The 14,566-nt window shown below is 25.5% G+C and overlaps 1 protein-coding gene and 1 long non-coding RNA gene across 14 annotated transcripts in view; one reads left to right on the top strand and one right to left on the bottom strand.

Moving 5' to 3' along the window:
* LOC107456799 (collagen XV/XVIII-type protein multiplexin) overlaps positions 1-8,384 on the top strand; it is a 233,474-nt gene extending 225,090 nt beyond the window's left edge. For 12 of the 13 annotated variants that reach the window (XM_071178385.1, XM_071178384.1, XM_071178382.1 and 9 more), the window contains 6 exons: positions 1,139-1,267; positions 2,764-2,802; positions 2,898-2,966; positions 4,218-4,412; positions 4,993-5,108; positions 6,129-8,376. In XM_071178385.1, the coding sequence (XP_071034486.1) occupies positions 1,139-1,267; positions 2,764-2,802; positions 2,898-2,966; positions 4,218-4,412; positions 4,993-5,108; positions 6,129-6,471 (891 nt within the window). In that variant the 3' untranslated portion in view covers positions 6,472-8,376. Of the gene's footprint in view, positions 1-1,138; positions 1,268-2,763; positions 2,803-2,897; positions 2,967-4,217; positions 4,413-4,992; positions 5,109-6,128 lie in introns of all 13 variants that reach the window. The other variant, XM_071178380.1, reaches the window with a different exon arrangement.
* LOC122270610 (uncharacterized) lies at positions 1,325-13,854 on the bottom strand. Its single transcript, XR_006225910.2, has 5 exons — positions 13,704-13,854; positions 12,867-12,980; positions 11,458-11,518; positions 4,318-4,432; positions 1,325-1,959 (listed from the first exon to the last, which is right to left on the bottom strand). It is a non-coding gene; the product is annotated as an uncharacterized lncRNA (long non-coding RNA).
* Between the last annotated feature and the right edge of the window lie 712 nt (positions 13,855-14,566).

The raw sequence follows: 14,566 nt of genomic DNA, 5'->3' as shown, positions 1-14,566 counted from the left end.
TGTAAAGATTGCTCCAATATAATTAGCAAACAAAATTTCTCATTATCTTGGAGGATATAAATAAGATTTCTAATTACCTTAATCTGTTCTCAACAATAAACAAAACTAGTAACTATATAGCATCTTTTGGCATTTATTTTTTTTTTACTGTAAAATATAAAGAAATGTTCCATGTTACTTGATCGAAACTTAAAACTTATACCTTATTTTTAAATGCAATTTATATCGAAAAATTGATCAACATCTGTATAACGCTCGTGATATTTTCATATCGTTTAAACTCGCCACATGCTTCCTCTAAAAGCATAAAAAGTAGTTTCATCACAATAACACAATATTGATTAACATGAGTGCATGATCCCTATTGTTAGAGGCCAAAATAACTATGCTGGTCAAAAAAAGCAGACACTTACATAAAGTGGAACACCACTTTCATTGTTGCACTTCATTGCAAGATAAACAGGATACAATGAAAAAGGAACATAGACATCAAAAAGCAATTCATAAAATCAAAATGACGATAATCTATAGGATAACAAGGAGGAAGACACATAATAAGCACTAAAAATACATACAAATAGAATTTACATACTATTAATTCCAACAACTAGATGTCTAATATTTAACTATTGAAATCACTGAAAAAGATAAATACATGCTAATCCTTAATTATGATGTAAAAAGACACAACAGTCAACAACTGCACCCACTGGTGGAAATCTCATGTAAACAAATGTCAGAATTTAGCTAGTAATGTCCGTTGATTGACACGATTGGTCAATTGATGAAACATTACATGAACAATAACACGTTGTTTCTCTACACAATAATTAAACATTAAGTAACATGTTAGTCCTAATTACCAAGCAGTTAGGAAAACTAAGAAATATTTAATTAAATCTAAAATAACAAGGCAACGTCAAATAATTTATAAACTAGTAAAATTGTTCTATCAAAAAAAGTCATTATGAATTTTTTAAATATCAATAAATTTATAGTATATTATTAAACTATTACTTAAATCATTCATATTCAACATGAATTTAATATATGGTTAACATTTCATTTCATGAATCAAGTATAGTTAAATATATAAAACATTCACACTATATGAATGCTAAATTATTAAATTTTACAGGCGGTTACATTTAAAAACATGGATACGTTGCTACGTATGTCTGATATCAGTCCTCTTGGAACATTGGCATTTGTTTTGGAAGAAGAATCGCTACTTGTAAGAGTAAGCGAAGGATGGCAGTATGTAGCGGTATGTAATATATATATATATATATTAATAAATTAATGAAGTTTGCATTATTGATCATTTTATAATTACGTATGCAATTTTAAAAATAACATTGAAGTTGATTGTATTCTATTTTATGCACTTTATACATATTAACTGTTCAGCAATAATGGTACTCAATAGTTTATTGTGCTTAATACTTTGAAAAGAAAGTATTATTTTGTTAGAAATATCAAATTTTTGTGGTATTAATCAAAATTATCAAAAAAGTTAGAAAAAAACTACCCAGTAAATAAATGTGTATTACAGTGACACTATAACATTTGGCCAAAACGATAACAACTGCATACTTCTTAAATTTTCAAAAATATGACAGTTAAACAAAATATGTGGCTATACACATTTGATAGAGTTAAATTCATAAATTATTCCATTTTGTTCACTAGAGTATAAATTATTCATGAAATATCCTATTTAAATAAACACAAATGCATAGATCACCTAAAATATTATAATGGTTGAAAAATAATGCTGCAAAACTGTAATTTTATATTATTATGCCCAGTAAATATGCAAGGAGGTCTAATATAAATGATAATTATTTATAATAACATTTTAAAAAAACTTTTAGAACATGCCACTAAAAACAAAACTAAAAATATACGCACTTACAAATGTCAACTCCACAAAGCATTAAGCGATGTTCATTAGAACTGAAAGAGAGGAAATTATGAATATTTTTTCCAGAAGCAGGTACCTTTGTTATATTACAATAAATTTCTATACTATTTATAACAGAAAATTTTAACAACTATAAATATTGAGCAAAACGTTAGAAAAATACAAATTCTAAAATAATAAAGAATATAAAAATTTTCTTTGAGAAAACTCATGGCTATCTTATTAAATCAAAACATATCACTATATAAAAATATAGGTTACCTCTAAAACGCTGTTACTGTGCACATTATCTAGATATGAAGCTTCACTGTTTTCCTCTGTTAAAGTACGGAATCAAGGGTTTTTAGTGTATTACCTATAATAAGCACATTTACAGCTTCCTTATAATTAAAGTTAAAAAGTTTTATTTTATTCTATCAACTAATTTGTTTAAATGTTCTGATTTGTTTTTTTTTTAGTTATCATAAAATAAATAAATAAATGAAATTATGTTGATATCCTTAATTGTAATGATATTTTAAACTGTTTGATTCTTGTTTGGTGTTATAGTTTTTAAAGTAATTGATGATTGATTGAACCTACTAAAACAATTAATTTGAAGTAACATTTCAATTTTTCAGGTCTATAATAGTTTAATTATGACCTGTAACTGTGGTTGTTAATTTAAGCACACAGAAACGATGCTGATGCTCTCACAAAGATCATATTTTAATTTTAACGAAATCTTAGAATATGTGCAAATTAAATAGATAGTTTGCATATTACCCAAATAATTTAAGAAATGATTGTCATTTTAACAGAAATTATAATAAATTATAATATAACTTTTGTTTTAGCTGGGATCATTGGTAGTCCAGTCTACTCCTAGTCCAACTGTAAGTTTAATAAGTTCTTTTTTTTAATACCAAACAATGATTAGTTTTTTGAAATAATAGTTTGTAAACCATTAATTTTTTTTTTTTTTTTTTAGAAACCCCCAACTACCCATGCTCCATTTAGTCCACCAGTAGATAACCTCCGACTAGATAAAGCACCTCGTGTAAGTAATACAAATTGATAGTTTTGGTAATGGCTTCATTAATTCTTTTAAATTCAAAACAGTTTTTGAAAATAATACTTAAAATATACATGTAATTGATTAGAAGAACTATGTTTTAGTTGCTAAACCTTTAAATGAGGCAATTTTCAATGATTCTGTTAACTTTGTTAGATTCACTAAAATTTTAATTCTTTTAAACTGAAGACCTTAGTGGAAGACAATTAGAAAATAATGCTTAAAAAGCATGACAAAAACAGTAAAAACTATGTTTTAGTTGTTGTCTTTAAATAAGACAATTATTAATGCTAATAGATTTCTGTTGAAAGAATTGGAGATGAAAGATAAATATGAAAGTCATTATGGAGAAATCTTCAGAGGAAGGCATTGGCCCACATTGGGCTGTCTGGCAAACTATGATGATGATGAGATTTCTGTTGATTTTGTTGGATTCACTAAAATTTAACTTTACTTAAAGTTCTTCATTTTACAGAAAAATTTTATATTTTAAAAATTGAAATGAATGAATTTTAATTTGTTGTTTACATTAATTTTTTTATGGTTCTTACATTTTTGCTTTCAAACTGAAAGATGTGGAAAAAGGTAAGCAATTTATGTATGTTATGTAATGTTGCTTAATTGGAAAAAAAAACTTTTAAAATTTCAAAAACTTTGTATCATAATTTTTATATTATTCAATAGTATATACAGATTCCTAAAAGTATAATTTTAAAATCATATAACCAAAAAAGGACACTATACTTTTGCATATTGTTGGAATAAGCTTTCAAAAAACTTTATAAGTATTAAAATAACAAAAAACATTTATTTTTTGGACTCACAGATAATTCAGTTTTTATCTTATTCAAGAAAAATAAACCACAATTTTTATTAGAACTGTAGTTTCTTTTGCATATAAGATTCTCTCTTTATATTTAAAGGTTTTGAATAATTGAATGACAAAATAGGACTTAATTTGTGTCCTTAATGTCTNTAATTCAGTTTTTATCTTATTCAAGAAAAATAAACCACAATTTTTATTAGAACTGTAGTTTCTTTTGCATATAAGATTCTCTCTTTATATTTAAAGGTTTTGAATAATTAAATGACAAAATAGGACTTAATTTATGTCCTTAATGTCTTTTATTTATAATTTGACTAATAAGATTGATAAATCCAATTTTTAAAAAAAAGCTCTACTTGTAATGAAAGTGCTAATGTAATAAATTCCTAACATAATACATGAATTTTTAGTTACGAATGGCAGCCCTTAACCAACCATTTTCTGGAGATATGCATGGAGTCAGAGGAGCAGATTACGAATGTTATCGACAATCTAGGAGAGCCAACTTACGGGGTACTTTCCGAGCATTCCTAGCATCCAGGGTTCAGAACCTCGATAGCATTGTACGCTTCGCAGACTACAGCCTTCCAGTCATCAACCTCAAGGTAAACACTGCAAATTATTCCTATAAAAATATTTTTAATTATTACAATATTGTAATATATTTGTGCAAAAAAAAAAACTATTAAGAAACTCTCTTTTCACAGCATAAGATTAATAAATTGAACTTAAAAAAAATTTTCACTCTCAATGCCAGATCTAAAATCATATAAGAATAAGATTCAAATCTAAGTTTAGCCTTATACATATTTACTACAACTGTTTAAATTTTTCAGTATTATTTACTTTCAAAAAAGCAGTTTTAAAAATTACTTTAAACTGAGATCTTTGATACTTTGTTAACCTAAAAAAATCTGCTAATATTAAGATTTTACAAAAAAAAGAAGAAAAAAGAAAACAAAGAAAGAAAAAAAAAAGAAAAATATGAAATTGAAAAAATACAAATACAGAAAAATGTCTAATATCAACATATTAAATTGAGGCCATTGATTCTTGTGTGAAAAGATCAGCTTAACTGTTCAACATTTTACAAAATAAAAATTAAACGTTCAGAAAAAGTTAACAATTATAGTGAAAAATAAAACACAAATAAGAAAGTTTAATGCATCTGTCTTTTTATTGCAGGGTGAAGTGATATTTAATGCCTGGAAAGACATTTTCACTGGTGCAGGAGGAACATTTCCTTATCCACCTCGCATTTACTCCTTTGATGGTAGAAATGTTTTAACTGATAACAGGTGGTAAGTTACAAGCTTTGATTTTAACAAAATGTCTTAAAATTCAAAGATTTCTAAACATATCATACAGAAGAACTGAGAAAGATATTTAATTATCAATATTTAATATATATCTTTAAAATAAAAAGTTTACATCCTTATATGTTGTGAAACATTAAGAATTATACATAAAAATAGGTATATTTGTAATTTGAGCTTTAAGGGTAAGATAAAGTTTGAACAAAAATTAATAGTATTTCACTTAATTGCATTTAACTATGACATTTAATAAAAAATAAACTTAACTAAAAGTTTCTTAATTTTAAAGATAATCTAGTTTATGTATGATATTATAGTAATTTAAAAACTCATAAATATATTGAGCTAAGAGGTTGGGACAATTTTATAAAATTCACTAAAATTAATTGGCGGAAAAAAATTTCAAAATTTCATAACATCAGACTTTAAACAAACCTTAAATGTAAAACAATTAATTTCAAACAATTTAACAATTTTGAATTAAAGATTAAATTTTATTATTTTTTATTTTATTATTGGTATGTGTAAAAAATCCTAAATCCCACTTTGCATTATCCATATTTTGAATAAAATCTTTGCTCGAATTAAAGACAGTTCACTTCATATAGTCCTTTTTGTAATGTTTCATAATTCAATAAAAACATTTAACTACTAAAAGAGTGAAAATTAAGTTTTAAATAAACAATTTTAACCGGTTTCTTTAATCTTAAATTTTTAACTAACTGTTTTTAAATGTAAATATTTTGATTTGAGTTTACTTATGATTCTAAAATGTATTCTTCGTAGATTTTTCTCTCAATTTTTTTCAATAAAACAATGAATTTGATTAATTTATTCTAAAAAAACTATTAATTCATCTATTCAAAAAAATTTAGTTAATCAAATTACCAATGTCACATAACCAAGATATAAGTATTGGATATATTTATATTCATTACCATAATTGAATAAAAAATAAAGATAAAAGGTGTTAAAATGTTGATAGAATTTGATTAATATTTCCAGGGCTCAAAAACTGGTGTGGCATGGTTCTGACAAGCATGGAGTTCGGGACTTAGAATCATATTGCGATGCTTGGCATTCTGCAGGCTTAGGCAAAGTTGGAATGGCAAGCTCTCTCCTACGGGGGCGTCTCCTCGACCAAGAACGCTATTCTTGCAACAACTCTTTCATCGTCCTGTGCATTGAGGCCACCAGTCAAGATGACTATCGAAAACGGAAAAAACGTGAAATCGATGAAGACTTTTCTGGTTCCGACGATGAGGATAATCAAGAAATGACGTGGGAGGAATTCCTCAGGAAAGAAGAAGAGGAAAGTGCAGCAGAAACAAACGAGATTTATGTATAAAGCCAAATTTATTTATAAAAAGAAAAATTCCATGAACAAAATGACAGATTTTTTTTTCTATTGTATAGATCGCAGCTGGGGTTCCTGACTTTGATATTCTTAAATTATGCTTTTCATTCGTTAAAGAAATAGACTTTTCTCTGAGAAAGAATCTTTGATTCATATCCTTTTGTATTATATATCAATCTTTTGACTTGAAGGAGATCAATGATTTGCTATCAATGATTTGCTACTTATGTGTTTACTTAACTGCCATCATCTTAGTGTGATAGATAAGTGTGTTACTAGACATTCATGTCTAGTATGTCTACTAATGTCTAGTAAATATGTAGTATGTTTTAGTAAATATGTCTAGTAACACACTTATCTATCATTAGTGTGATAGATAAGTGAATTACTAGACATTTTTGTGAATGTATGTACAGATCAAATCTATGTCTGTAAATTTTAGATTTCTATCATGTCACTTGCACTCAAATATATTTATTTATTTCCGAATTTAGTAGTAAAATTTTATTATCTGTACTTAAATAGTTAACAATTATCTATTTCTGTGTAGTCTTATTAACATATCGATATATATATAAGTGGCCAATTGTGTATTACGTAGATCAATGTTAATTTTTTTTTCTTTTATTAAAAATTATAAATCACTATTGATTTTTTAAAAAAGCTTCTATATTAGGTAAAAACAATGTAATTTCAAAAGAAAATAAATCAAAGTATTAAAAAAAATAGAAGTTTTTAACTGAATACTTTTTTATTTTCTGAAGTCATTCATTTAAAATAAGATTTTTTTTATTTATTGTATCAAATGATAAATATGATTGATCCTAAAATATTTATTTACAATAATAATAAAAAAAAAGCTTCTCTATTAGGCACAAAAAAATTTAATTTTAAAAAACAATCAAAGTACTAAAAGAAAGTATTTGTTTCCACTAAAGGTCATTCATTATTATTGAAATACGTGTTTTATTTATTTTAATTTTCATCATTGAAAATTTTGTTTATTTAAAAATTTATCTAAAGATAAATTTTTAAATAAACAAAACCTGCTTTATTAATAAACAAAAAGTGCAATTTTAATAAATATTCAGTTAAAGAATAAACAGCTAATTAGGACTAATGTTTTCCTAATTTCTATCCCATTTAATTAAACTAAAATGTAAAAACAAATAATATTTATTGTTTTAAGCAAACCAAAAAGTAATAATTAGGACTAATTACTTCAGTTATTTTCATTAATTTATTCATTTGAATTGAAGTAGCAAATGTAAATACAAGTAAAATTCAAAGCTTTATGCAAGAATAAAAGTAAATTTACGTATTTATATTACATGTATTCTGTTGTTTTGTAGAAATGGTATTGAAATGTAACTATATAATATGTCTGTTCCATATCATGTCTATTCTGTCATTTCTATGTGCAACATGTGTATTTAATGTTGATATTTCATCGCTGATTTGATTTATGCTAGTCACTTTTTGACTTGACAAATAGGAATGGATGTGTTTCTTCACGCAATCATTATAATGCTAATCATTTTTCATATTTATTTAAGTATTTCTTAGAACTATGAAGCGTTTTGTGGAGTCAAAACTGTTGAAAAAATCAGTGAAATATAATTGCTTATGTGCAATTTGTGATTGTCTTGCTTGTGGAAGATTTGAAATCTCATCTGTTTTATACTTTTTAATCGCTATGCAATACAAATTGTGAAAATTGAACAATGTGTGCATGTTATTTATTTGTATTGATGAACTATGTATGTATTTTGTGTTCATATCTGGTGAAAGTCTAGGAATTGAATAATTTCAAAATTAACCGTTCTTTAAAAACAAATAAAAAATTCAAGAAATAACCTTTAATTTAGATTATAAATAAAAAAGCTAGAAAGAAAAAAAAAAGTCAATAAATTCTGAAACAAGAATTTATGTAATTTTTGTAGGATACTAAAATAGATATTATTGAACAATAGTAGGCATCATTGATCCGTATTCTAAATAATTCCTATCAATTTTGAAAATGCATTATTTACTCTTTGATAAATGTATCTTTCTCTAAATTATTCTAAAATTAAAAATTAATTTAAATTTTAAAAAATTGGTGCTATCTACTTTGGAAATTTCAGCTTTATTAGTAGTTTAATACAAAGAGATATGAGATATTGCATTAAAATTAATTTTAAAGAACTAATCATGATAAAATTTCAAATGATGTAGGATTAAAATTAAAAACTTAATGACTGGATTCAATTATTAGATTAAATAAACAATGATTGGTCCCCGAATTTTATATGAAAAAAGTACATGAAAGAATATATACAAAAGACTCAATCATGAGCAAAAAGAGTTTAAATAAAAAATAAACAAAAAGCATTGGTCATTAAGAATTATTAAAAAAAAGCCTACTCCCAAGTATAAGATAGTAAATGAGATATTGTTGAGTTATATATTGAAAATGTATGATTTACTCTAAACATAAAATTAATAATTGATCTTGGATTCTTGGGAAATTTTAAAACCTAAAGGCAGCACTGCAATTGAAAAAACTACAATTTAAAAATAATAATAATAAGAGCGATGTCATAAGAATGATGAGGGTATTTAATATTTAAAAATAAGAATTATTTATAAATTATCACCAAGTATTTAATTATTATTCATTAATTTTACAATTTGAACCTAAATCAAACAGCACAACAAATTCTAAACAATTTAAATATATCTTTAAAATATTTCATTTTAATCTAGACTCCATTTGTTTATTATTTTAAAACAGTATTCCGATAACTGAATTCTTGTTTTCATTTATATTTGTTTGTTTGAAATAGTTTACATCAATTTTATTGGTGCATTTATAGAAAGCAAAATTATGCTGAATTGGTGTAAATGACAATGACAATATTATGAGTATTAAATATTTGATAGATTCACGACTATGAATTCGTATTTTCCAATGATGAAACACATGCAACAACACTATGCATATATTTATACATATAACATTATCTATTATTTTTTCATAATAAACAGGACTACTCAATAGAAACATTAAATTCTAGATCTTTATAATACTATAGTTTTAAAATAATATTGAGGCAATATAATTTCACACTAAAAAAAGCTTGATGAATTTTATACAGCTGATAATTTTATCTTTAAAAAAATATATGGTAATTTAATCTAACAACTCATATAAAAAAGTGTAGAATATCTCATTTTTAATAACAATTTTCATAATAATAATAAACATGAATAATGTATAAAAACTGTTAATATGTTAATAAAATTTAAACAATCCTCTCATAAAAAATTAATTTAATTGATCGAAAAAATTTTAAATCCAAATGAAATCTTAATAAAAGCTTTCAAAAATTGCTCTATGTGTTTCAATGAAAGTTATCTGATAAAATTGGTTTTTCAATCTAAATAGATATTTTTTAGAATCTAAATTAAATAGAAATCTTTTTTAAATGTTTATATTTTTGTTTATTTGGCACAAAAATTAAATAAACAGAAAACATTATGAAATTAATATGAATAAAGATCTTTATGAGAATTTATAGATATAATGCTACTAGTTTTAAAGAAATTGAGGGAAATTCTGAAAAAATTAATGGAGTTTAAAAGAAATGATATTTTATAGTATAGAACTTCTTTTGCTTTGAAAATAATAAAGATCGAAATAATCACAACTGTACAATGAAATATTAATGTTAAATTACACTTTTAAAACAAGTTTGCCAGCTTTTGTATCAAAACAAAATAAATTTAAAAAGTTTCAATTAAATATAAACAAATAGCCTTTACAATATAAACTATTTTTGAATAGGTATAAATCACAACTTCAAACAAAAACATACATATATATATATATAAATTTGAAAAGGCTATAAGATGTTTTTTGTCTCTCCTATCAAATTTGTAAAAATGGATTAAGCTGGTTTTAATGAGAATAATTTTATTTGCATAGTATATTAATAGCATTTTAGTAAGAAAGCTTTATTTTCTAAATGAAAATAAAATTTAGGGATGAAAAAAAAGCATTTTCCCACCTAATTGTCAAGGCAAAAGTAACTTATACTATTTAATAACACTTCAATAAAATAGGGATTAATTTGTAAAATACAGAAGAAAAAATAAACAAATATTGTAAGTTTAAGCATTTCAGCATTTTTTTAAAATTTTGCAATTTGTCATGAACTTTAAAAATTAGAGATCAGGAAAAAAACTACATAGTATTAGAAATTATAATATAAGTATAGAATAAGAAAGTATTAACTGAATTAGTATATATATTCAAATAAAGATTAATTCAGAGGTGATTATGCTCCGGAAAAAATCCAGATTTCCGGATTTTTCCCTAACTGCGATCCGGAAGTTTCCGGAAATCTCAGGTCCAGAAGTTTTAAGAAATCATCAATCACATTTATGTATAAAAATTCTTGAAAATTTTATTTAAAAATATTAGAACTAGGCCATGGCACAGAATAGATCAAGATGGGAAAAACTTATTGGGCTGGCCTTGGCCTGTCATAGGCTGTAGTGCCCAAGAAGAAGAACTAGAATTTATACTTGGCATCTTTCCTTTGTAAATATTTTTCTGGTAGAATAATAAATGTATGAGAGATAAAAATAAACTTATACATAATTATTCATTTAAATTATGCTGTATATAATTTATTTAGTATTCAATGTTTTGAAAATATCATTGATTTAAATTTATAAAGACATTATGCGTCTTTAATAATTTTACTCAAGAAATTTTCTGGATTTTTGAGTTGGACTCAAATCACCCCTGTTAATTTAACTAAGAATCAAAACAGTAAAATAGTTTTTTACCTTCAAACTTTAAAAAAGCATGTGCACAATATGAAAAGATCTATAAAATACATTTCACATACAAATTACATATTAATGTGTTATGGTAGTTAGAATATTAATATGAGGCAGAAGAAAAAGGACTATAAATAAACTTACCCTTCTAGCATCTGTTCTTCAAACAAATCACTTAGCTTACAAAATCCTTCAAATATTTATCCTTTAAAGTGAGAAAACTAATAATTGATAATCAAATGGTTTAGCAAATGCAACCGAAATAAACATTTAACTCATTTAAAATTAAAGCTAATAAAATTTATAATAGTAATATGAGCTTTAAAAATACCATCTTTCATAATGATAAAAAAAAATTCAATCATACTTATTTTATTCATATTGCACTCAAATGTCATGTTGCATCCACTCTTTAATCATCATTATAGCAGATTAAAACCACTGTCATATTAAATCATATCACAGACAAGAAATTTACTTCTTAACGCATAAAGCAGAAAAGTAAATTTTCCCAGGTTATATTCAAAATGAAACAGCACACCCAAAACTCACTTCCGTCCTATGTATTCAAATATTGTACATCACTTCAAAATTAATTTGAACCTTCTTAATTTATCCGGGCAATGCAGATAGATAAAAAAATACATATAGGCAATTCTTGTATCTAAAAAAACATCACTACAGTGGATTCCAGGAAAATTTATATAGAACAATCACACTTAAACTTAAAAAAGAAAAACAGTCAAAATATTAAGTTGAAACCTTTGCTCTTCTCGCAGTTTCAATCATTACATCACATTTATCTGCGTGAACACAATACAAGCACAATCCAAATCCTACAATGGCAGTTACAATCACCAATATAGGCAAGAAAAATCATACCCAGGAAAATGAGTGTAGACACATAACAAATCAGTAACGAAAATTTTTTTATAAAAAATTTTGTCATAGAGATTCTTAACGAAAGAAGTTAACAACCTCCTAGAATGGAAGTTATAGACGTCTTACTACTAAACTAAATTCAGTGGCGCGACAGCCCATAGAGGGCCAAGGCCTAATGTGCCCATCTCAGTTTTCTTATCCTTGGGATCTGGGGTGCAGGAGCAGATGTTCCGGTCAGGTGGTCAGCCAAACGCGGAACCCCCAGTGTTGAGTTCCCAAGCATGTTTGGAACTCATTTATCGACCCACTGAAGGGATGAAAGGCTGAGTCAACCTTGCCCGGCCCGAGGACGTCTTACTACTATATTACAAATAAAAAAATTTAAAAAAGAAAGTTTTTATCAAAATTAATAGTAAAATATTGAATTTTGAGAATTTTCTAAACAAATCAGAATAACTTCACAACTGCGCTATCACAGGTATTTTTCGACTTAATATTCTATGTGATATGAGTTTGTACTTTACAACTATGAGATTTTCTAAATTCACTAGCCCTTCAAAATTTTGCTAAATCTTGTATATAAATTATAATATTAAAAAAAAAAAATTTTTTTAGCAAAATAGAATAACATTTAAATAAAATTAGTAATATTACATTATAAAAAAACTTACCAGTGCCTAACAAACAAGGCTCAAAACTTCTGTAACTTCAGCACAAATATGGTATAAAACCTTATTCCATATGAGATCAAATTGTGACTTCATCTAAGTAGTGCCGATTCATAACTTCCAGGCATGAAAAAAACAATAAACATTTTAGTTCTAGTCATCAAATTAATGTTTTCTAACTGTTACTTTTACATAACACAGGATTTGTAATTATTGGTATAGTAATTCTTATTACAAACTCATGTAAACCATGTATTATTTTAAATGAAATTGTTCATAAACAAATGCATTTGCAGTAAAATGGAGAATGGATTAGATTGGAAATTTTGGCTCAGATAATTTTTTAAATGAATAATTTTAGTATATGACTCTATTAATTTATGAATAAAACAATATCAAAAATTTATAACTAATAAATTATTCAAATTATGTTATATAACTAAAAAATAATCAAATTAAAACTACTATAATCTACAATAGTTGCCAAACTAAATAACAATCAATTTAGTTAGACGGCTAAAATTTAATTCATTATCATTACATTTTTATGATAGATGGAACAGAATTAATTTCAAATAAATGGAATAAATGTAATGATTATAGAGGGAAAGGAAGCCAGATAGCCAAAAGAAGCAACCAATCGATGAATAAACTTTTGAATTTATAACTATTTCAATATGAATCAATTTTTCAAGATATAAATATTTCACTCAAGAAAATAATTTTATGAAGAATAAAATATGACTTTTAGATATGATGAAGAAATTTTAGATCAATGTAATTTAAATAATCTTTGCATCTAAAAAATTTAGAGTATTTTTTTAGAAATAAATTCTTTACCTTAAGAGTAATTTACAATTACATTGCATAAAAAGAAATTTAAAATATGAATTAAAATTTTTCTTCCCCTTGTCCTTTTTTTCCCCTCCTACAAAGATTACACTCCCCTTTAAAATTCGATGAATTTGCTTTGAGCATCCAAATGCCTCTCAACACCACCTATTTAATGCTATTTTTTCGTATACAGATTCTTTCATCTTATTACTTTTAATTTAGAGGATGAAAAATATTTAAAAAATTGAAGATTGAGTTTTAAGTTAATTGTAAATATTAATCGTGGAATGTGGTACATTCGATTCTAAAGTTTATAGCAACAATTTGAGGAAACCGAAAAGAACCATCCAAAGTTGTGTTACTCTATGAGAATACCCTCGCTCCCAGTATTAGGCAAACACAAGATCTTCTGCTACAATTTAAATGAGATCCTACAGCCCGCACTTGCCTTTTCCTTTCTGACTTGCCTTTTCCTTTCCTTTCTCCTGCTCTCCTTTTCTGACAATGGGGAATTAATAATAAGTGATAAATTGGTTAAAAGTGCAGATGGCTGACATTGTTGGTGATGCTGAGTAAAATGCAAATATTATGAGAAGTTTTAGAATGCACATGGTGACTATGTTGAAAAATAAAGGACAGCTGTATCATTCAGAAATAAATAACTCATTAAATCCATGCAATTTTTTATGTACAGCAAAACTGAGGTCAGTTTCTGAAATCCCCTCATACAGTGGCAGAAGAAAGTATTTTGTAGCTAACTAGAACATCCATGTAAACACCTTCTATAATGCCGAAGCCCTGAAATTATGACAAACTATTGACACCAGTTTTCACTACAAATTTTTACTCCAATAATAATAGTTCCTGTG

This window comes from Parasteatoda tepidariorum, chromosome 3, assembly GCF_043381705.1.
Source record: "Parasteatoda tepidariorum isolate YZ-2023 chromosome 3, CAS_Ptep_4.0, whole genome shotgun sequence".
Taxonomy (NCBI): domain Eukaryota; kingdom Metazoa; phylum Arthropoda; class Arachnida; order Araneae; family Theridiidae; genus Parasteatoda; species Parasteatoda tepidariorum.
The sequence above is the reverse complement of the archived record's forward strand: the minus strand, read 5'-3'. Positions and strand labels throughout refer to the sequence as shown.